Consider the following 24,268-nt stretch of genomic DNA (forward strand, 5'->3'; position numbering starts at 1 on the left):
TCAGACAGAAGTTACACCGTTCTGGTACGCAGATGTTTTCATTTTTGGACTGATTTTTTCAAGCAGTGATAACTGAGTGACATGATTGACTGGACTGTTTTCTCTGGACACAGTCCCATGTTTGTGTGTGAAGCTCAGGTATTCTTGATACCGCCATTTGCACAGCTGCTTCTTGAGTTCACTTTGAACCTACAGAGAAGGAATTTAAAAACAAAGAATCAGAAAATAAAGACAAAGTGAGCAATGAAGATAAAATATGCAAAGATTTCTACATGACTATAAGGCCTAGGTGCACCCAAATCAATCAATATTAAGCTTTAATGCAGTTTTAATTATTTTAATTTAATTAATTAAATTTAATTAATTTAATTTTTGAATGCAGGTTTTTTTTTTACATCCACATTCATATTGAAAAATAATTTCCAACATTCAGAGGAATACAGGGAAGTTACTAGCTGTTACTATCTATTGGAATGGGGAAGGGAAATAAACGTGTGGGAGAAAATAAACCTGAAGAAAGTACAATGTTATAAGCTTTCCACTGAGACATTGTGATAATTATCAGAGGTAAAGCAGAACAAATGTCCCTTGATAGGAAAGTCACTGACCACTTGTAAAGGGTCACTACTTCATAGCTGATTCAGTGTCCTTTCAGAATTATTCGAATGCAATTAGAATCAACAAAGGCACTAAGGGAAAAAGTGTTTTGGGTATTTCTACATTCAGTAACAGATCAAAGCACAGATCCATTCTGGAAATAGGAAAAAAAAATGAAAATAAGAGACACCCATGACTTTCAAAGGTTTTGATAATCTCATATACTTGCTACTCACCTCTGCATTTGAGAAGCAATATAGAAGTGCAACAACAAAGCCCTAGGACAGGGAGAATAGGGAGAAAAAAATCAGTCGTTGGGATTTGAAGCATAGAAACAGGAAAAGACATCATCTTTTATTCAAAATTTGAGTAAGACAGCAATATATTTTTTTTTCTGTTGTTCCACTAGGCTCTAGGTGACATGACACTATTTACTGAGTTTTCATATCTAGATTCAATGTCTCAGCAGAGTGGTGAAACTATATTTATAATATTATTAATGTTAGCCAGCCCACACCCAAACCATTCTTCAGCCTGTGCTAACACTGGAAGTCACAGCCCTGGGCACTGTTAAATTATTGATTTGGTAAATTATTAATATGGTCCATGGCACAGATTTGGCTTACGCCAACAGATATTTTTCCAAACAGTGTTCAGCACAGAAAAGGAAACAGGGAAGCGTTCAGATGATGGACTAGCTACTGATGAAAGGTAAGAACAGAACAGATTGCTATATATTATCATTATGTTTTCAATCCTCTTATCATCCTCTTTGTTACATGTGGAATTATTTTCAATCAATCCTCCTTAATCCACAGGCTGATCTTCATGGCACTCAGTCATTGTTATTCAATAAATGTAGGTACATCTTTCTATGATATGAAGACTGAGTCAGAACTAAAAAGTACTGTGAGATTTTGAATAATAGGACAGGGGAGCAAACAACATAAAGAGCTTGTTCAAGAGTGAGGTGGAATGTGTGTTGAATTTAGACACATTATTAACACCTACTCTGATAATCAACCTAAAATGTGAAATTCCTATTGGTGTCGTGCTTCAGCCCAAGCCTCTCAAAACTCGTAGACTTTTTGTTCTGCTTACCTGAAAGGAACCCAAGCCTAGCTCAATGTAAAGCCGAGCTTCCAGACCAGTGCTTTCTGGGAAAAACGCAAATACAATGTAGTGCACTCCAAAGAGTGGGATCAAGAGTAACGTAGATTTAGCAAGTCTCCTGGCAAATCAAGGATCAAAGAACAAGGCATTTTTAGATATGTGGAATTAGTGACAACAGTTACATGTTGGAACAAATTTTACTACGGTCCAGAATGGAGGCAACTATATCCAATGAAGCTGTGGAAAGATTACTTTCTCGCACTCCCACTGTCAACATCTTGTCAGCAAAGATGAAGAAGTCAGCATGTAAGTTTTCCAGATTGACCCTAAAGGGTTCTTCTCCACGCTATACATAAAAAGGCTGAGGCACCAAATTGGGCATTCTAATCCACCCCCCTGAGACCAGTCTCGATCACCTGAAGGTATCTACCATATAAATGCCTAAACTTCCACAACTGTCAATGGAGATCTGATTATTGCTGTCCACGAGACTTGATTCTGTTGCTTAAACATTAGTGCCAGAGCCATGGACAATGCCCCAGGGTATTCTGCTTGATGTTCAGCTCATTCCAGAAGGGCGTAATCTTGTTCTGTAGCTAAAAGACACTTTGGGATGAATCAAATGTCTTGGTAGTTCTCTGACTGCATTACTGAGATCCACATTGATTTTAAAGGGGATAGTAAACAAGACAGATTAAGTTCAGTCACTAGAAGACTAGAAGCACATTACTGTTGAGGATTTAATGAAAATTATCTGCTTCTTTCCCTATGAGACTATTTGTGTGGAAATAACTGGAAGCTAGATGAATGCCTTACCTGAATTACACTTACTCATTCAAGCCTGATCTTTTTGTAGCTGTTGTACTTTACATTAGACTTCTATTCCTACCCTCCACCTCCTCCCATGCCTCCCAAGTTCCTCCCTCCTCCCCAGAGAATAGACTTGTGATATTTGGAATAAAAGGGCAAGTTTAGTTTGTTATTTCTCCTGAGGACTTCTTCCATATTGAAACCAGTAAAACATTTTGTTGCCTTGCCTGTAAAGCAATTTCTCAGAGCAGCTAAAATGGGTAAATTTCAAGAGACTGTACAATACTTACACAAAGTGACTTGAATTGCTCCCCCCTCCTTCTTGAGATTTCAATTTATGGACTAGAATTCTGATGACATTAATGAATATAATAAAGTTAATCTGAAAAGACAAGACAGAATCTGTAAATTTAGTACAAATCAGGAAGAATCTTCAATTGATATCAATTAACTAAATATCTTTAGTAATAGGAATTGAGCTGATATGAACCAGTGGAGATTTGTTTTCAGATCATAGCAGTATCATTAGAAATAGTATTAATTTTTCCCACCAATATATAGTTATATATAAAGATATGATCAAAATTTTGAGGGATGAACATTGGTATACAAATCTCAATATTGCTGTGTGTCTGATGTTATCTCATTGCATTCATTGTCAAGACTTAGAAGATTCTTTAGCTTAAGTACTCCCTCCAGTTTCCTTCATTAATTATAAAAGAGATTATAATAGACACACTCTTAAGCGACATACTGTTTGCTTCCTAAATGTAGAGGGAATGAATTTGCTCATGGGATAATTTTTGTCTTTAATTTACATCCTAATAACTCATTGTAAAAATACACTAGATAAAATGACTTATATATATTTCCTGAATTAAATCAGTTTCATATTATGTAGTATCTATGCCAATATGTATATCCTTTCTTCAGAAATGGAATGTAGAGATGCAGGTAAGAACATGATAGATGGAATGAGTGTGTCCAAGCGATTCTGTAATGTCCTAGCATGACTGTAGAAAATATATGATATACCCTCTCAGTTGTGATTTAGGGTTTTTGGAAAAAAAAACAATAATTTCCAACTCTTCAACATTCAAAAAGAGTCAAATATGGCATATGGTATTGTTTTTTCCACCTTACTGGAAGGAAACACTTGTATAGCTGTCAGATTTGAGAACATACTCAAGAAAAAATGCAGAAACATACCAATACAGTTAACAGAATGGGACCCTTGATGATCCATAACACCACTCCATTTTCATCATCATCCCAACACCTGAAATGGCAAACAAAAGCAATAATGTTACCTACACCACCTGAGCTTTTCACAACACTTAAAACTATTTCTGTCACTGAATAGGAAAGTGATGGACACTGTTTTAAATGGCAATTCAGTGAACTCTGCCAGTGTTCTTTCCCTGATACCTCCCAAAGAATTTACGTGCAGCCCAATTTAAAGGAATTTTATTTCCTCTTCCTTTGTTTTCTCTTCCAGTTTTGTGAGACAGCACACTGAGCTGAATAATGTTGGAGTTTATAGATGATGGCTTAACCTGGTATGTCTGAGTGTAAAGTGTATCTTCGTAACGTGAGTTCAAACTGTTGGGTCTGTGAGTTAGTTGGGTAAGAGAAGAGTGGTTCTGATACTGTGGTTTGAAAATACATCTGATATCAGAGGAGCAACCAAAGGAATGAAGGTGTCTGCAATGAAAATGTTCCTGCTCTATAAATGTCTCCATTGGAGCATTCCACTGCACTACCTTTGCAGTCAAAGGTGATCAGTGTAACAGGACATTATTCATCTCATTTTTAAAATGGACGTATAAATACTTTAGAAAAGTAAACAGAGTGGGTAGAGACTTTGCTGGAAGAGCATCCAAAGTTCCAGCACTTCTCAGTCCCCTCTTTAACTGTGAGAATTTGTCAGAGCTCTTGTTTGCACTCTCCAACTTCTCTGAACTTTATTTGTAATGCCCTTGTAATTGTGCCAGGTTCTTCTGCTATAGATTCAACAAATAAACCCAGTGGTCTGGCCACTCCTTGGAAGAGGAGCAGCAGGAAAAGAGAAGAAATAAAATCCTCCTCACATCTTTTTGTGCACGTGCTGTGGAAAGGACAGCCACTTGCACTTACAAAATATTACAGCGGAGAACTTCTATTGCAGATACACTGCAATAATAAGATGAGAGCAAAATACGATGTGTCACATATGGTGGACTAAAAGACTTATTATTTCTGCATTACTACATTGAATCCTGACAAGGTAGGTATGAAATATCTTTTCCACCTTATCATCCATGTGAACTGACGTGAGGGCCTTCAGGGCAGTTCTTAGTAAACAGTCTTCCGCATTATAATTGGCGTCCATGTTCAAAGATAAAAAATAATACTTAAAAGGAACTGAATGAAAATGACACACAAAACTACCTATCAAGACGTAACAATGCCTTTGTTTGGGAGGTGCAGGTTTGAAAAGGTTAGGGCTAGAAATTCATGGGCTGTTTTTAAACAGGAGCAGAGGTTTTCTTAAAATGCAGTTATTCCAAGGATTGAGTGTAGGGAAACTAAACATAATTTCGACCCTTACTATGGCATTTCCAGTTTTTATTACTCGATATATGTACATCAGAATTAGAAGTCTGAAAAATATTTTCTCACTTTCTCATGAAGTTTAAAGATTAGAGGCACACCTTTGGAATGATATTCTTGTTTATCCATTCTTAACTTCTATTTCTTTACCTGTTAGTAAATCAAAATATAATATGAATTAGGGTGACCTTGGCTTCCTTACTCAAACGCTGACTTACCCTGTATTTTGTTGATGGAGTCTTGTGAGGACCCAAGTAAGCATCACAGCAGTGGGAGCTCCTGGGAAAATCAACATGGAAAAGATGTTTTTTGAATGCTGTGTTCCATGGAAACTTTATTGCAAGAATGTTCACAGTGCAGCAGATTGGATGCCCATTAAAATGCAGACGATGGGCAAATCAAATTGCTTTACAGAAAACTTAACTCTCAGTTTAGTGAGAAAATCAATGTACAATAGCAGAATGAAACCAAAATGAAAGAGAATCGGGTGTGTTGTGGAACTGTATTTTCAAAACATTGTTTTGAATATTCAGTTCGAGTTGATATTTTAAATAATGAAGAAAAATATTTGAATTCATATTACCTAGGACCTGAGTTGCCCCTGAGATGTTTTTCACCTTTGATGGATTATAGGACGTGAGCATTGCTGCAACATTAATTGAGGTGTTTCTTTGTTATTTCATGTTAGCTGTTATTAATCAAAACCTAAGCGTTTAGTTTCTGGTAATCATAATTGGAACAGCTCCAAATTAATATCCCTTTTATAAAATTGAGTTCTTTTCTTTTTAATATAGTCAAAGTCTGGGAATCTGAAGAAGGCGGCAAAATTATAATGTAAGTTATGAGAATTTCGATTTCACTCTCAGGATAAAATTGCTGTGTAACCTCTCAATTTAAGCGTCTCCATTTTAGAATAGGCGAAGTGAGGTACAAGAAGATAAGAAAGTCACAGTAAGCAATTCTCTGCACTGACAGAAATCTTATGTATTACATGCACCTATTCTGATATTGGGAGATATTTTTAATTTCTGTATAAACTCAAGATTCCTTGAGGACAGAGAATGTCTCTGAAAAAAAAAAAAAAAGAAATTAAGAAAGAATTTTTGATTCCTAGACCTGCAATCTTGGATTAATCTCTTTCTGCCTTGTAGGAGCAAAATGTAAACTTAAAGTTGGTCACTCAAATTTCTTTAGTCAGTGGAAGGAGACAAGATGTTTCCAGGCTGTTATCCAGGCACATTAGTCATCTGCTTGAGGACTGGATTAATCACCACTGCAGCATGCCTACCTCACCCTACTGACTGCAGGAGAAACCTGGAGAGATAGCTTAGGTGAGATGATTAACTTATAATGACTTCGGTTGCATGAAACTAATTCCAGGCATAAAGAGGAGTGCAGCAGTCTTTTGAGTAGGCATATTCTAATGCTTCTAATGATCCGTTCCACCGTCTCCTTCAAAGTTTTAAATGGTGAAATATCTAACAAGATAAGAAATACAGATAATGATATGGTTTTGATACAGTGTCCCTGCATGAAAATGTACCTTTCTTTAAAGGAAATTATAAAGAAAATCTCAGAATATTTTATTTAGTTCTAAAAGTAAGTGGAAATAGGGAATGACACAGTGTGGAAAACAGTACTAACCCCAGCCAGCAAAGATGAACCACCACACGTATTGCTTGTCTGAAACAAAGGTCAGCAAAAGGAGTGTCTGAAGGTATATTCCTTCAATAAGAAGCCAGAAGAAATTGGCTAAAATGCTGAACTGGAAGAATGCCACTGCAGCCTTACAAGCTACCTGGAAATGGAAAGGATGAAAAAAATTATTAGACGTACTCTCCATTGGGTTTTGGTTCTTGACAAATTTAAGCAAAATAAAATTTTGCCAAACAAAAATTGAGGAATTTAATACAAAATTTCAGAAGGTTTGAGATTCCCTTATTTCAGTTAACTTCCCTTCAGTTTTTTGAAAGAGAAACATTGGGCCTCTCTTATAGATGAATATCTGGTAGAAATGGATACTGCTCCATTAGACTCGACAAGGTTGGACATTATATACTACAGCTGAATGTCACCCATAGCATTTGATCTTTTGGTTTGTGGCATTGCGTGTTTTAAGATTACAGTTCTAGCAAACTAAAGAGAAATAGGATTAAGAAATCTCTATGTTCTCTTTGATATTTATATTAACTCAAGGGAAGAGAGTGGGGAAATTTAGTACCGTTGACATCAGGCAGTGGTCCATGGTTTCATCTGCAAACAAAACGGCATCTTTGGTGAAAACAGCAATTGCTCTCAGGATAAAGGAGACAAACAGGTGCATGTGGATGTAATTCCGTGTACAATGGAATTTTCTGACATAGAAAAAGAAAAGGAAAATTGTTTTTCAAGAGAAATTTCTCATGGTCTCATCAAAACTCAGACAGGAACACAGGATTACTTCAGACACCTTCCAAGTTCAAATTCCCCTACATGGTCCTGTCCACAGTCTGACCTTGAGATGAAGGAATCTCTTTCAAGATTTGGGTATATCAGCCTCCACATCCTGGGTCTCTCTTTAAGAGAGAGACTGTCCATCCACTTGATCTAGGAAGTTGCTTCTACTGTCTGCAATCATGCCTGGAGAGCAAGCTTAAGGCTTTTGTCCAGGTGCATTGGAGCCAATCAAAACCAGGATTCATTTCCTAATATCTAACATTATCAAACATGATGTATAAATATCTTAAACCTCTCTCCATTGCTCCTGATGAGGTTTAGAAAATGAGGCGTACTCAGTTTCTGTAGAGGGTATCCTGCTATGTGCTGGAGGAACAGTTACTTTAATAGCAATAACAGCTTGGAGCATTTCTACTGTATGATGCAATTAAAGAGACTAAGACAAACTGTCCCGCAAGCTTTATGGTTTTAGCATCTGTGGGGAAATGACACAACACGAATATAGAAGAACTCACTGCCATTGACAATATAACATCTGAGAAAGGTTTGAAAGTAGGTAAAACAAAAACAAAAACACAGAGAGTTTGAGAGGAATTAGGATGAGGCTGTCTATAGACATCCTGAAAAGAGACCAATTATTTTTACCTGAAGGCAGCAAAGACAATTAGAGCTGTAATGAGTGAAGTCACTGATGCTGCATAGCCAGCAGTGTAGACACGCCAAAATGCAGAATAATATGATTTCTATGAGAAAAAGAGAACACATACTGATTCTGGTGGTTATGCAGCATGCATACTGGTGTGTTTCAGTAAGGTACAATTTCCCTCACTAGTCAGTCCCATCTCTTACATATTGCTTTAGGTACTAAAGATCTGATTTAGGTTTCTCCCTCCACCACTAACAGGTTTTTTTTTTTTTTTTTTAACTTTGAAGCCTTCATGCCCTTATGCATGAGCCAGGTTTCACAGCCCATCAGCTCATTCAAAATAGTGACCATAAATAGTTGGAGCACACTTAACAGGAAAATGTTAATTTTGTTAAATAACTACAATTTCTCCTGTAGATATATGTGGACTCAAGGATGCATTAATCTCCTGTTGGGTGATTTGTGAATCAGCACCTTTAGATCAGGGCCAGACTGTACTCCTTTTGGGCCAAGGGATGTTTCATGCTGATTTGGACTACAGTTAAGAAAGAAATACAACTTGCATGTTGCCGGTGAGAAAACCAGAACTCCGTGAAAAAGTCTCATGGCACTGTGAAAGTGACAAAATTAAAGCCATGAAAGTAACCTTACTGTCTTTAATTATTTGGACAAGTAGTTCATTCAGCAGTGATATGCACATTTTATTTGGATTTACAACAGGATCACTTGATTATTCAAAATCCCAAGAAACTAAATTCTCTGAATTTTCCTCCTTGGAAATGCAGTGGACACTCTGTTCTCTAATTGATCCAATCTCTGTTTCTCCAAAGGCGGCATTTCTAGGTTGAGGCAATATATTAGCAATTTCAAGTAGATCCATAAATAAATCAGGTAACCCTGACAACCTAGGAATCATCCTGGTGTTTTTGAAATACCACTAATCTTTTATATGGTATTTTCAAAACAAAGGTTCAAATTAGAAAACAGTGTCTTCAGCTGACTAAGGAAGTATTTTGATGTGCTTTATATATTCTTGTAGGGTGGATAAAAATCAACACTATATACGGAAGACGATTCATGTTCTCACTGAAGATACAAAATATGAAACAAGTAGTCCTCTTAGAATGTAGTGGGGTTCTTATCACCTACTTCCTTCTCTTTACATACAGTAGAGCTTTTTGATCTTGTCTTCTCTTCACAGATTTTGAGGGTATGACTGGGATAACAAACCTGAAGATATTTTTTAAGTATTTGTCTTTTCAGCTTCTCCACATAACAGAGAAGTATAAATATTTTTTTGGTTTACTGTAGGGAAATTTTGGTCCAGACATTTCTAATACTTATTACAACTGTTGCTAGTGTTTCCAAATTCATGGAACCAAATGGATGAATCCATCTATGTCTACACTTCCTAAAGATTCAGGTATTTGAACTATTACTTCTGTGTTTGAACTTTTACACCTGGAAAGCCAAATGGCTTACTCCAGAAAACAAAAAAAAAAGTTGAGTGTTAGTGAAGACAATCCTCTTCAACCTGTTGTGTCTTGCTTTGATCTGTGACTAGTCTCCTTCTTCCACTGTGGAGTCATGACTCTGACCACTCACAAGGAGTTATATATGAGTTAGTCTTTTCTTTCACAGATTGGAGGGAGTCCATTGCTTCTATCGAAATATCACAATAAGAGGAGGGGGCTGTGATGATACAGGGTCTAGTACATTTGTATGAGATGTAGGAGATTTGCCCAATGCAGAATGGATACAAAGGTTGAGAATCCCCCCTGTTCTCTCATGTCTCATTTAGCAAAGATCAAAACTCATGAGACAGAGGCAGTGAGTGTGGATTTACAAATCAATATCCTTCAACCATGAAGCAAAGCTTATCCACTGAAGAACAAACACCACCAATGCAGTGTGAGGCATTTCTGCCCTGAAACCACACACAGTAGTGAAGAATGCTGAAACTTAAGTCATATGAAGACATAGGTGAAAAATAAATGTTGCTGGAGTTTAATGGAGCATCTCATGCTGCTCTGCAGGTAGGAAAAATGGGAGTTCACTTCCTACTCCACTGAGTGCCTAAAATGGAAATAATTGTGTGGAAATGGTGGCATCCAAGAGTTGCCTCATAAATACGTACAGTGATCACCATATTACAAAGTTACAGACTTTCTTATTCTCTGACTCAAAGAAGACGTGGGGTTCCAAAGGACTTTTCCCTGAAAAATTCCAAGTAGGCAGGTTGGTAACTCTTTCATGGAAGATGACGTGGATTCAAATCCTCTCTCTCAGAGAAACAAAGTCTGTTGGGCAAGACAGGTGATCTAGCCGGAAATCTATTAAGTAACACCGAGAGAAATATAGGATGGAGAGGAGAGTGGTCCTGCTAACTGCTACTCTCTTGCTTTATATTAAGCCTAATCTGTTACTTGAAAGGTTTGAATTTAGCACTGAAGAAAGGCAATTACTGAATTCTGATGGGGCTCAGATCTGTGGAAATATCTGTCTACTCAGCATAAACAAGAGAGTATATTCTGGAGATGTCCACAAACAGGAAATTAAACTCACCTGATCCTCAGGCCCTCTGCTGGAACTTTCATCAAATCCACAGGCAACAGCATATGATGGGAATGGTTCTGACCAATACGCCTCCTGTGTGCAGTTTCTCTGAAGGAAGCCTTTAATGGTGAAATACATCGAAGAATTAATTAGAGCATGGGAATTTTATGTTGGTTTTTGTTTGTCTGTTTTCTGCTCTTGATTTTTTTTTAACGTTTTGACAAGAAACAGCTTTGATTCTTAAGTTAGATACTTGCCAGTCTAGTCATGTTGTGCAAAACTAGCTATAGACAGTTAATAATCTGTACATTTATCCCTTGAAAATTAACATGGATATTCCCATTCATTTCAAGAAGTAGAGATCTACATTACCTAAGTGAATTTTTTTCTGTTAATTCAATCTTCACACAGAGGAAATCAAATTATGAAATCTATCCTGCATTTACAACATAATTTGTGTGTATGAAGAAAGCCCTGAGCCACCTGATCTAGCTTTGAAGTTAGATATGATTTTAGATCTTGGTCCTGCTCTGCCTCAACCTAAGAGGTCTTTCTAAACTTAATTTTTCATTACTTTATAAGTCAGCGATTCTGTGATGTATTCCATTGTAGTAACCTCAGCAACCTAGTTCAATTACCCATAGGTTTTAGACCAGGGAGACTAGGTAATTCAGTACAGCACAAGAAACGAAGAAGTATCAAGTACCCACCATAAGCCAAGATGTGTATCTGCATCATTACCTTGCGCTGGCTGAAATGGGATGGCTTTGTGAGTCACAAAAGTATGGAAGTTACTGAATGTTTAACTATTAGAATTTATTTTTAAAACATGTAGAGGTAAGAAGAATATGAAGAAAAGTCTTGCCATGGATATTGGTGATTTCTTCAAAAAATCTCGGACAAGGAATTTTAACTATTTCCCCCAAAGCAGCTCTGGGCCAACAGCTTAGACCATCCCAATCTCTGGAGCATCCTGGAAAGAAAAAAATTGATTTTAAATGAAGAAATTACATACAGAGTTGATTTGCCATAATGAGATTGTCTGTGGCTTTCCCACTTATACATATGCATGAAGAAGTGTCACAAGAGGCCCCAAAGCTCTACAAATGAATGACTGTGTTGCTTTCCTCTTCCCCTTGAGTGTATCATCCATCACAAGTGCACTTCTACCTTCTGCTTTGAGATAATGTACATGAAATTCAAGCAGACACAATCTGAAAGTCAAATCAACTGTGGCTCTTTCTATTGTCAAAACAAAACAAAATGAAAGTCAATAAAATAAAAAATATGGAATAATTATTAGCTCTTGAGGTTTTTTATTAATGGTTTCAGAGTCTAGATGAAAATCTGGATGAAAATTGATGAAAAATTCAGCATTAACTTCTTGATTTCACATTTAAAGTCTATCCATTTCAACTGACATAAAGGAAAAACCCATAGCGGCAGAAATCCTCCTATTAGTCAGCCAACACCATTTTGGCAATGGACTTCAATAGAGATTAGATCAATCCCAAAGCAAGAGAACTTCTCTGAGCATCTTCAGAAATGACCATCATTAGGAGCAGACCTGCCTGGTTCATAGTCGTAAGGTTCCCCACACCAGAGGTTGCTGACTGAAGATACGGCACTATGTGTCCAATAAAAAATGTTATCAGAAGTTGGGGTTAATCACAGCTTTGTCACCGATGCCTCACATTGAGACTCCAGCTGCCATCATGCAGTGTCTATTGTTAGGCAGGTGTGGGTGCAGTAAAGAAAAATTACCAACATGTAAAGGCGCCCAAAACAATAAAAAAAAAGCATCATGCTGTAGCAGAAACTAATCTCTAGGCAGTTATAAGGCAGATATAAAACAGTGCATGAGTTTCATTTGGGAGGTGTTATTTTCTTTCCCTGATTCTTTTCTGTTTCCTCTGTGACTGATGAGAAGGCGAATCTAAAATTGTCAGGAGCTGAAACGTGGAAGCAATATTACTTGCCCGTAGCAAAACAAAGTTCCTCTCTGGCTTCTGAAAGGAGAGTCCTGAGAATCTCTCACTGAATTATCCTCACACCACCCTCCTGAGGATGAAATTCCTGCTATCCCCAATTTGCCAGATGGGAAAATAGAAGCCTCGATTCATTACCTCTAATTTTAATTGTCTAAAATGCGTTAGTTAAACTTAGCTGTGTTCCCCCTATAATCAGTGTAAAGATACAAGGACTTCCAGTGGATGATTCATCCCATATATCCGTGGCTCCCTTCTGAGGGAAGGATGAATCACTCACTGCATGTACCCAGGTCTCTCTGATGATTATAGACTGGGCTGCTAATTTGCAAACGAACAAAGTTAGGTAAGCTGAGCTCCATATAGACATGCAGTGGTCCACATGTCTTAAGAGAAAAAGGGTCCCTCTAAGAAGCTTTCAAAAACCACGAAGGAGCTCTTGGATAAAAATTTAGCCTGTTTGACAACGTGGGGTTAAACAACAGATCCTTGTTTGGGAGTGGAACCTGGACGTTTTCAGTCTCAGATTGGGCTCCATTTCCAGTGACTTAAAATTGATGGATAGACCACTGAATGCAGAGAACATTTTGCATGCTGAGGTTTTCAAGAGATTAATGAATGGCAGTCACCTGAGACTCCATGTAGACAATTGCAGTAGCAATTGCATCAGGAATGTCGACACCATAAATATTTAAACCTACTTCAGTCACTCTTTCCTTTTTAGACAGCAGAGAAGAATGGGCATTTTTAGAGCTTGATTCGCATTTTTAAAGCTTGATTCGCATTTTTAGAGCTTGATTCCATTGACCCGTTTTACCCACATATTTCACAAAGAGAGGAATTATATCCTGGACTCTGCTGATGACACTCATTAGACACTGCTGGGTATAATGAGGACATTGAGTAACAACTTTAGATTAAAAACTGCAATGTACATGAATTCCACCTTCGATTCCCCTCTGCCAGGAAGTAACTCTGTACAATTTGTGATCTTTCAGTTTATGTCCTGAAAACTGAGAAACGAGTCAGGGACTTTTACCAGTGAGATAAGTACCCTAGATAGAATGATGAGGATGAATTGTTTTCCTGGCCTTGTGTTTCATTTCAAACTATACTGAGAAAGGGTGTAAATACCAGAACATATTTTTGTTAAATTCTTTCCATCTTTAGAGAATAAAAGGTGGAAAGGAACTACTGGGAAAATCACACTTGGAAAGGTTCAAGTATTTTAAACAGTTTAACAGGAATTTGAGGGGAATTGTATTTCTTTTAGCAGCATTTACTACAAAGAAAATTCCAGAGTCATGCAATTATTTTTTCTGGTGAAGAAAAATACCCAGAATGTAATTCTCTACCCTTCAAAGAGAAAAAGCGTGCAATAAATCATCATGGAAGATGCCTGATTTCTACCAGAATTTTTGGGGGACTTCTAGTGGGTGTTCCCAGACAAAATCTATCCAGGAGGTATTCTGGACTTGATTAAAGGGGATGAAGGAGTGAGGGGAAAATAACAATAAGATAAAATTGACAAGAACTAGAAGGATGCCAAGTACCAAAGTGACTGGATAGGCTACAGAAAAATACACAGACTCGTAGAATCACCAAGGCTGGAAAAGACTTCCACGATCATCCAGTCCAACAAATTTTCACCAAATTTGAATGATTTTCAACAGAATATAATTTGAGCATGGTTTGTACTGTGTTCTCTGGAAGCTTCTTCTACTTCAATGGTTTAAAAAAAAAATCCAAGTATGATTTTCTTACACAAACTACGCATCTAAATTTTTCAGAGTATGAACTAATCATCTTAGTCTCATTCTGTAGATAGTAAAGAGAAATATGACTGCAAAGAATGATTCATAACATCCTAAAATAAGCATCTAAGCTAGAGGCAAGGAAAACTTTTCTAGGGACATCTACCTTCCTCCACTTACTTGAAGGGAGTCTAAGAAGTCAAATCCTGACTTACAGTTTGGTCCTTTAACTATGTCTAAAAGCAGATGGGGTAAAGCTCCAGCCAACAGAAGCAGAAGCACTTCAAGACAAAAAAAAATAGGAACGTAGAATCAAATAGTGACCCAGAAGAACAACTGATACCTTCACACCATGCATCTGAAGTGATACAATTTGTATATCAGATCATGGCCATCAAGACCGTTACCTTTAAGACCAGGTGAAACAGATTCGTTGCTTTCTAAGCAGAGTGCCTCCTCTTTCACCACCTGCTGGAATATCTTGCATTCTGGATGGATTCCCGCAACCTCAATGAGACAAAGACAAAACAACCGGGAATTCCAGTGATTACCGGAGCGAACAGAGCCAGGTTTCTTTCCAGTTTGTAACTTAGGGTTTATAATTTGAGGTAAAAAAAGTACAGACTCAAGCTGAAGATTTTTCTGCAAACAGGACATGTAAATGACAGAAGGATGGACAACGAGAAAAGGAGACCGTGATCATGAACTTGTATCAGTTTTTATACGTGTGTGGGTATGCATCCTTACTGGGATTTTCCATTGCAGCACTGCTTATGTAGCACTTTTTCTCTAAGTTGCACTTTTATACCAATTCCTCCTTACACCTGTGTTTTTCACAAAACTTAAGTATATGTTTGCACTTAATAAACAATATTAAAGCCCAAGTATTTACAGAAATTAGAAAAATGGTACTCTTGACCATAGTTGAAACTGAATGACTACATCGTTTTGTCACCATACTTTCTGAGAACATACACAGAGGTACTGCTTCCATTTCATCAGATGAGGAAATGAGAAAAAAAAATGAGTTATTTTCTTTTGGAGCTTAAGGAATTACATTTATTTCTCAGGCAAAGGTACCTACATTTGATCAGCTAGGTGGATTTCTAAACATCACGAGTGTTGTTGACAGGGTCTATTTCTTATGTACTGATACTTAATGTATCATTTAGGTGCTCTCAAGTATTTTGCTTGGCCTCCATCTCCTGCTCTGGAAAGTTTTAGGTCCTCTGTAGGCCTGCATCATATCATTATGAAGATGTTCTTAGTAGACTAGGACATCCAATAATGATGGCAAGTACTTCTTTAGGGGCCATTAAATTCGGAGAAATTCTATATTGCTGGTGCCTGCATGTGACCTTGTTATCCAAGATTCTTTTGCAGCGAAGAGTAATTTAAGGGATGTTTCACTTATCCAGGAAGGGTCAATGACATTTGGAGTAACATAGGGTATGCCAAGCCTCTTGTGTAGGCCCTGCATTAATTTTGTCAGACCTATTAAAAATTTCAAGCGCTCTGGTTTGTATGAAATAGTTCTACACATGCATGTTAAGGCAACTAAATCAAAGTCATTAGAGTCAAGAGAGCCTATAAAGCAGATCAGCTATGTTCAGACAAATGAATAGATCACCAAAGTCTTCTTTGGCTATATTGGGATCTTCAAGACATATGGAATCATGGAATAGCGCAGCTCTTATGCAAGCTACTCAAAATAAAGCCAAAGGCTTTGAGGACAGTGATTTTAATTGAAATGATGGATTGAAGGCTTTCAGAGACATTTCTGAGGGAGACTGTAGGCCATTCTAAACCTCTAATGACTTTGAAAACACAGTGCAGATGAAAACATCGCTGCTTTATTGCCTTTTCAGTCACTGGAAGTTGATTTATTGGCTTTCAGAATGTTTTCAGTCAGCAGTGCAACCAGGACTTCTTTTAGCCTCCACAGAAACTGTACTGGAAGTCATGTAGACTTTTTTTTTTTTTTTTCAAGATTATCTGCCTAGAGGAATAAAAAAGTAGGAACACAAATTTGTCTTCAAAAACCTTCAAAAATTCTGCCTCCATTTGGGTTTTAAAGTAGCACAGACAGACTGCATTTACTTATGAGGCCCTAGAGATGGTTCATACGTGCTAATATTAGAACAGAAAGAGGATTAAGGACACTGTATGAAAAGAAATTTAATGCATTGCTTTTTTTCAGGCATAATATCCCTCCAGCGGTAATTTGAAAAACATTTTATAAATCAGCATATGTTATTCTTAAAATAGTACCTTTTGCTGTTCTACTGTAGTAACACAACTCTGAAATGTAATTTTTCAGATTTAATATGAGTCTCATTTATCACTTAATCATTTAAAATGCATTTCAGTTGTCTACATAACAAAAAGTTTGAGTAGTAGTAAGAAAATGATCAGTACATAAATCCATTACTTCTACTTATAGGAATGGAGTCAGATGGACAGAAAGCAAGTCATTTTTTCATTTTCTGGAACTCCTGGATGCTGTTGCTGCTAATGGGAAATTTTGAATATAGATTATTCTTAGCCTAGATGTTTGAAAGTTACAATATCTATATCGAGTCCTTTGGCAAAAGGCTTAAAAGCAATGGCCAGAGCCCAAAATGAAATCAAAACCAAGAAAGGAGAATTGAAATGCTTTTGAGATAAAAGCATTTGGGGACAGATCGGCTAACCTAACATTCCTCTTCATGCCAGAAAGGTAGGCAATGGTAAAAGTGGACAAATAATTACTAATAAAATGTTTCAAAGGGGGAAAAGGTATCTTTTTCCAAAGGCCAACTTAAGCAACACACGCAGCTCTCACAGGTGGAACACGTAATGAGGAACGGAGCAATTGTGCTCTCCCAAATGCATTGTCAAATGGGGAATATGTGTGCCAGAATGCCTGCTGCTCGAAGGAGGCTGCATCTCCTTTTTTCCCTCTTTTGGTAAATCCACGCCTGCTGAACCAGTCCCTCAGTCACCATAACTCAGGGCTGCGCTGAAGTCATTGGAGTGAAATTGATTTACATTGGTTGGAGAAGCCTGTGCTCTACATATAGGGAAGTTGTGCATTGGTTTTACACGTGACAAATTACTGAATTACTGTAGCAGAGCAGATCCCTATACCATGCAGTCTTGACTCTGACAGCAATGATAAATCATGAGAAAACATGATTTTAGGATTTATTTAAGAAATTCTTGAACAGCTACTGCTGATGTTCACCATTGGTGAGATTGTAGTCGATGCCACTGCTGTCAGTGGTTTAGCAATTAATTAGCATGCACACATTATATTTGATCTTAGGGTATTGAATTTGGGGTGAGGGTAGCTGTAGTTATCAGAACCAGAGTTTTTGTTATAGACCAGTGCATAGATAAAATATTTCATACAGTCTGGTGGTAGAAAATCAACATCAAGTGCGATCACAGAGGTAATCTATGGCCTACTCTACAAGAAGCAAAAATGAGGATGATGTTGTCAACAAACAGTACTGAAGCCTTATTGAAATTAACATTACCAAAAAAAAAAAAAAAAAAAAAAAAAGGACAAATAACACATATACAAGAAATTAAGAACAGTGATGATGCTTCAAATTATTGGTTTTCCTCCGGCTTTAAGAAAAAGACAGACATTAAACCATTTTACAGTTAAGGAAAAGCCTTCTGGGTAGAACATTATTTGTGATTTGTCAGGTATGGTTTACTTAGTTTTTTTGTACTAATCTCACAGGGCCTCCAGATAAAAGTGCCTGTTGTTGCTCTAACCTGCCTGCAGTGGTGAGGTGATGGGGTTTTCTAGAAAGCAAGAGCCCCGCATTTCTTGTTTTGCCAGGTCAGGGACGTAGTTTTGCAATTTTGGAGGCATCTGCTATAACCACTGAGCTCTTGTAGGAAAAGAGTTTCCCTTGTTCACCTTATAAAGGGGTAATTTAGGAGCCAAAGCCAAGATGTCTAATCTGATAGAGTCTTCACTGTCATGGTAATAAGCCAAAGAGGCTGGTTTAAAATGATGCTTCGGTGATCATCATTTCCTGCTGGCTAGGTAATAGCCTGGCTTTGAGTTTACTGTAAATTCCATTATAGTGTGCCTTCACCAGGAGGCTTATACAGAAAACTCAGATGCTTCATGCAGTATTGTGGACAGCACTCAAAGGAATGAAGTCTTGCATTCCTGAGCTACAGAGAGATCTTTTTGCTGGCTTGACCATTAGCCACCAGCCAGAACTCATAGGGGTGCCTTACATTTGAGTTCTAACCACTGAAACAGTCTTGCCTGGAAAAAAAACACAATCAGAAATGAACATGAAAAAGTTACCTATGACAAGACAGAGAATGCTAAAAATCTGAGGCAGCTTATAGAGCCAGATTTTAGATTTGTAATTACAATTGAATGATATTTTCTTAGCATACAAACATAGAATCATTACGGTTGGAAAAGCCCTCCAAGATCATCCAGTCCAACCGACCACCTACCACCAATATTGCCCACTAAACCATGTTCCTTAGTACCACATCTAAACGTTTCTTGAACACCCCCAGGGATGGTGACCCCACCACATCTCTGGGCAGCCCATTCCAGTGCCTGACTTCTCTGGGGAAGATGTTTTTCCTAATACCTAATCTGAACCTCCCCTGGCACAACTTGATGCCATTTCCTCTTGTCCTATTGCTGTTACTCGGGAGCAGAGGCCGAGCACCATCTCATCACTACCTCTTTCCAGGGAGGTGTATCTGCCTTTCATGAACCTATGTTGGCTGAGCCTGATCCCCTGCTTGTCCCACACATGCTGTGTGATCACGCTCATTCATAAGAATACTGTACTGAAACCTTGAGCAGTATACTCAGTGATAGTAAGAGGCACAAATTTGTTCTGTTTTTTCTTTTCCTCTGTAATTTCATTGACTTGATCAAATTTGAAAAGTCAAACTAAAGGCTCTCTGGGCTTTGATTTTTTTCTGTTGGAGAATTCCAGACTTAGCAAGCCCTGGGAAGAGAGCAGCTCTTGCAACATCTCATGTCAGTTAAAAGCAGCCATTCATGAGAGCTCATCCAAAGATGGTTCCCGAAGGTTGTTGTGGTGGTAGAGAAACCATAATTCAGGTGGCACATAAAAGACAACTCTTCACTCATTAAAAAGCCTATTACCACACGTGGGAAAAAATAGGGACATTTTCTTTGCTCTCTGAAAATAAGGAAAACGCTTCAAAGCTGGGCACTAATATATTAGTCACTTCTGAAACAGCAATTCAGTGGGATCAAAGAGCCAGGAGTAAATTGGTAACACTTAGTCTTTTTGAAAATTCATCAAAAATGGAAGAAGTATCTGAATTTATTAGCAAGATGGGAACATTTCAAGGACCTGAACGGTTCCAGTGATCTGGTTAGTTTCTAGTGCAGGCCAAGTCCAAAATCTCAAAAATAGATTATGTATCAAGTCCATAAACCCTTCACTAAGAATATTAATTGCTGCTTTTTTAGGTCTCCTCTACAGTTTGCATTCATCTCTCAGATCTCATCTCAGATCTCCTCTGTACTCTCTGTTCTCTATATCTGTGCTTCTCCTGCTCAGCTTTTCCTGATACGACTCATGCCTGAATATTTTCTCCCACATTCAAGCCAAAGTTGTCTGCCCTTCATATCACACAGACTCCCACCTTGGTGAATTATAATTTACCTGATACTTTGAGACACAGAAAGGCACGTTCAAAAATCCTGCACACCTGCCTGGTTTTAACTGCACAGTGGTCCTGTAAGTTGGCTGGTAGTGCAGAAGACACAGTTCAGAGAAGCAAAATGTGCTCTAAAATGCATACCTTTTTTTCTTCAACATTGAAATGCTGATGAACACAATAAGCACATAGGATGAAAAGCAGCTCATGAAAAAAATCTGAATACACTTCTAACCACTGAAGAAGTCAAAGGAGTCATCAGGCATTTTCATAAACTTCTCAATCTGTTGTATATAGCTCATCAAAACCATCTATAAAGGCCTGCTGCCTGCCTGACACCTTTCTTAAAGAGCCAAATGCTAATTAGAAAGCTCTGAGACTGCAGCCACGTGCTATCCAAGTGAGAGAAGATGTTCCCATGCACTCTAAAGGGAGCTGAGACAAACCTACAGCTCGATAAGCTCCTGTCCATTTCAGTACCCACTTCATCATCACTGCAGTGACGATTTTCCTAGCCTTTGTGACCTATAAGTGATGATTGAGTACTAAAACGTGATAAAATAAAACCCACCTGAATGCTTTCCTGTGCATCCTACTGAAGGGAACTGCTTTAGCAATGGGGTTGAACGAGATGATCTCCATAGGTCCCATCCAACCCTTACAATCCTGTGATTCTGAGACAGGATTCTGTTCTATTGGAAAACTGAAAGAAACTACAAAAAAAGTAGCCACAATTTCTTACCATCAAACCTTACATGTGCTTGTTAAAACCAGCCAGTATCCTGATTTTATAGGAATGTAAGGCAAAAGCTCACCACAGCAGTCCCAGGGCTCCAGTCACCAACAACATATGTAATTATCATAGAAAATCCTGCTCTTAACTTGAGGATCAAGGCTGTATCAGAACTCTCAAAACTTTCAACCCCAAAGGTAAAGTCCTATTTCCAATCTTTCTCTTCAGCCAGTTAAATAGATTACTGCAGGAGTCTTTTTGGCTGAAAATGACTATCTAGAGGGTATTTTTGGTGTTTGTTTCCTCTTTCTAACTCGATTACCTATGGAACAAGAGAAGATGAGACACTGATTGCCTTACAGTCATTTAGAGGAATATCTCTTCAAGATTGGTTTTAAGACATTGGAGTAATGCTTGAATGCTCCTCTGTGTATTGGATTGTATTTATGGGACTGTATTTAACTGCATAGCCTTGTACAGAGCAGTGTTTTTTATACGTATGTATCTGTGTATATCAGTGCACACATATCAGTGTTATGTACCTACTACTCATAAGTAATTCTGTATGTGACAATACAGACATAAAAGCTTATTTTGTTTGTAAACTCTATGTAATTAGTATTATCATGAGGAAAATGAAAATGAATGCGTTTTCAGCATAAATTTGATAGACCCTTTAATTACCTCCAGTACGTAAAGAATAGAAGCACGCTGCTAAATGAGGATCCTTCCACTCTGCTACTTCAAGTGCTTAAACTAAAGAGAAATTTCTCCCTTGCTGTGTGTGTAGTGGTTTAGCCTAAGGGTGGGGGTCATATCACCTAATCCCAAAGAACTGAAAGCTAGATGTTAAAATTCATTGGGAAACTCACTCCACCAAAGCCATAGCTGTTGCTCTTGGAGCGTTTCTACCCTATCCCAGTAGTATGAGTAGCTTTAGACAATAATTCCAAGTCTTGGATGGATAATTTTGGATGATTAATTCAAGCTTCCCATGATAATCAGTGAAGGCAGACAGGCAGTTCGAGGGAAGGATTCCTCCTACCTCTCTTTGGGGACACTGAGTCTCATCATACAGAGCCCATCTCCCTCCATTAACTCCCTCCAGAACAAAACGCCTGAGCAGACTGCTTCTTCCACCCCTCCAGCTGCCAATGGATGGGGAACTTAAGGTTGCTGGATCCTAGAAGAAACTTGCACATCCCTTAGACTCAGATTAGTGAGTAGTAGCTATGCCAGGAATTTAAGCACCCAGCTCCCTCTTATTGGGAGCACAGCAACTCACCATGGATTTCAATCTATGTCCCTACTATCTCAGTGCTAACCTATCTCTGTTTCCATTCTCACCTCCACTCATTAAATCAGACAGAAATCTTTTCCCAGAAATGTGAAAAGCTGTTAAGTGTTTGGAGAAGAAAGCAGTTCAGCTCAGCAGGAAAGATGGTGAATGCAGAGTGCCTCATCCTCTTTTCCCCGAGCCTCTGAGCTCTTTAAGATAGGAAAAGTTCTTTTTATGCATTTCAGCACCTAGTGCTCTCTGTTGCTTGTCACTTACAAACAAATGACAATTTTTAATGTCAAGGACTATTCTCCAAGGCACAAAGGATCTCCTGTGACATACAGCTCCCTGTGGAGCTGATAGGAGCCAGAAGTACCTCGATACATAGAGGAAGTTTTCAGGATTACCCTTCTGGTTTATTTTCACATCTGAGTGAAGAACTATTTGGATAATCTGCGCTATGATTATTTCTCTTCTCCGATGTGTTCCTTTGGCACGTGATAACACTGCTTGCCCCAAACATCCGAGGGTCTCTGGTCCTCTCTGACAGTTGGACTTTGGGTACAGATCTCCCCACTGGCCCAAGTCTGAGGCGTGCAAGCCACTGGATTTTAGAACACCGACTTCCCAGACAGAATTCATACATGACCAATGATTCAATCAGTTTGTTAAACTGGCATTTGTCTTCTCTCACCCCATCTGATAAGGAATTTATGATGGGCACCGACTGCTGCAGTATGCTGAAGTGTTAAGATGCGTGGCAGCCCACAGGTGCGCGTGATGAATCACTTCAGGTTAGCTCCACTCTGCAGACATCTGCAAGGATACACTGTGCCAATGATATGTGTAGAAAGGGCCATCCAGCTGCCAAAGCCACTCTACCTGTAGCAGCAGGATGCTTCACGTTGAATAAGAACCATAGGTAACGAGGTTTATGTAGCAAGAATCCGCATCATAACACTTGTAAATAAGACTGTGTAAATACAGGGAAAAATCAAGTGTTCCAGAAGATTGGAGGTGAGAATGAGCATCCTTTCATCTTTTAAAAGCAAAGTGTACGGCCCAGTCTGTGACCATTTAGCATCACTGGGAGAAATCAGGCTCTGTAGGAGCATTCACCCCATCTCTCTTTTGCAGGACAAGGTGAAATGCCTCCAGGCAAGGTAACAGTCTCCTCATTGACTACAGAGGGAGCCTGAATCCCAGTCTACGCTAAATATTTAACTCCAAAATAGCTCAAGGTAGGATTAATGAGCCCCCAGGAATCACACCCTCAGGAAGGTTTGCAAACAACTCCTTGAGGCCAACAAAGAGGAGATATGACTCTACTTACACCTACACCTGCTATGGCTCATCCGCGCAGGCAACCCCAGCAGCTGGCATGGGGCATGGGAGGGATGTACGTGCTCTCTGTACGTGTCTCTCTGCTCATCCATCTTCCTGGTGCTTAATGTTACAATCTCACCTGCTGCCTCCAGCGCACAGCAGGCATGAGACGGTTCATGCTCCTGCTTGGTGACGTTAGAAGCAGCTGCCTTCAGGAGTAAAAACATCAGTGCCCTCTCAAAGAGATAGATGCCCCATACCCATCAGGAGAAAGTATTCCCTTCCAGTTATCCTCCCTCCTCAGCAAAGTTGCCTTTCATATGGCAGTGGAGCCAGCGAGCCATCCCTTCCTGTCCCTCTGAAGCCATACTACAGCTGTTCTGATTTAGGTTTGCTTTTCTGTCCTCTGGAAACTGCACTTTTGAGGAACGGGAACCAAAAGACCTGTATTAATAACATTTTAAGACTTGAAAATAATAATGATAAATTAACCCCCTAACTCACGAATGTGCTTTATTCCTTCTCTCTCTCTCTCTTTTTTTTCCTTCCCCTTATTTCCCCATCCTTCTGCCCACTCCCTGCTCTGACAAAAGTTACCCTGCATCTGGATCGACCCCAGTCCCATCCCCCCCAGGACCCCGTGGGGCAGCGGGGGACCCCTCCAGCTGCGGGCAGCAGCCAGATGTGCAACACCCGCCCTCCATCCCGCCGGACACTCACCAGCGGCAGCAGCAACCAGCACAAACTTCGCATCCTCCGCAGCAT

The 24,268-nt window shown here is 38.8% G+C and overlaps 1 protein-coding gene across 1 annotated transcript; it reads right to left on the reverse strand.

Moving 5' to 3' along the window:
- On the reverse strand, positions 1-24,268 carry LOC110394472 (vasoactive intestinal polypeptide receptor 1-like). Its single transcript, XM_021388352.1, has 13 exons — positions 24,224-24,268; positions 14,900-14,999; positions 11,616-11,723; positions 10,760-10,869; positions 8,194-8,291; positions 7,334-7,466; positions 6,757-6,910; positions 5,331-5,391; positions 3,730-3,799; positions 2,811-2,902; positions 1,699-1,828; positions 834-875; positions 1-189 (listed from the first exon to the last, which is right to left on the reverse strand). The coding sequence occupies exons 1-13, from the start codon at positions 24,266-24,268 to the stop codon at positions 1-3; spliced, it is 1,332 nt and encodes a 443-aa protein (XP_021244027.1).

The sequence above is a fragment of the Numida meleagris genome, chromosome 2 (genome assembly GCF_002078875.1).
Source record: "Numida meleagris isolate 19003 breed g44 Domestic line chromosome 2, NumMel1.0, whole genome shotgun sequence".
NCBI lineage: Eukaryota > Metazoa > Chordata > Aves > Galliformes > Numididae > Numida > Numida meleagris.

What these genes read in the sequence shown, in the direction of transcription:
- LOC110394472 (XM_021388352.1), bottom strand. Translation starts at nt 24,268, where the DNA reads ATGCTGCGGAGGATGCGAAGTTTGTGCTGGTTGCTGCTGCCGCTG. An exon ending in GCTGGTTGCTGCTGCCGCTG is followed by an intron (nt 15,000 to 24,223) that starts GTGAGTGTCCGG and finishes TGTCTCATTGAG; the next exon opens with GTTGCGGGAATCCATCCAGA. An exon ending in ACCACTGCCTGATGTCAACG is followed by an intron (nt 6,911 to 7,333) that starts GTACTAAATTTC and finishes TTCCATTTCCAG; the next exon opens with GTAGCTTGTAAGGCTGCAGT.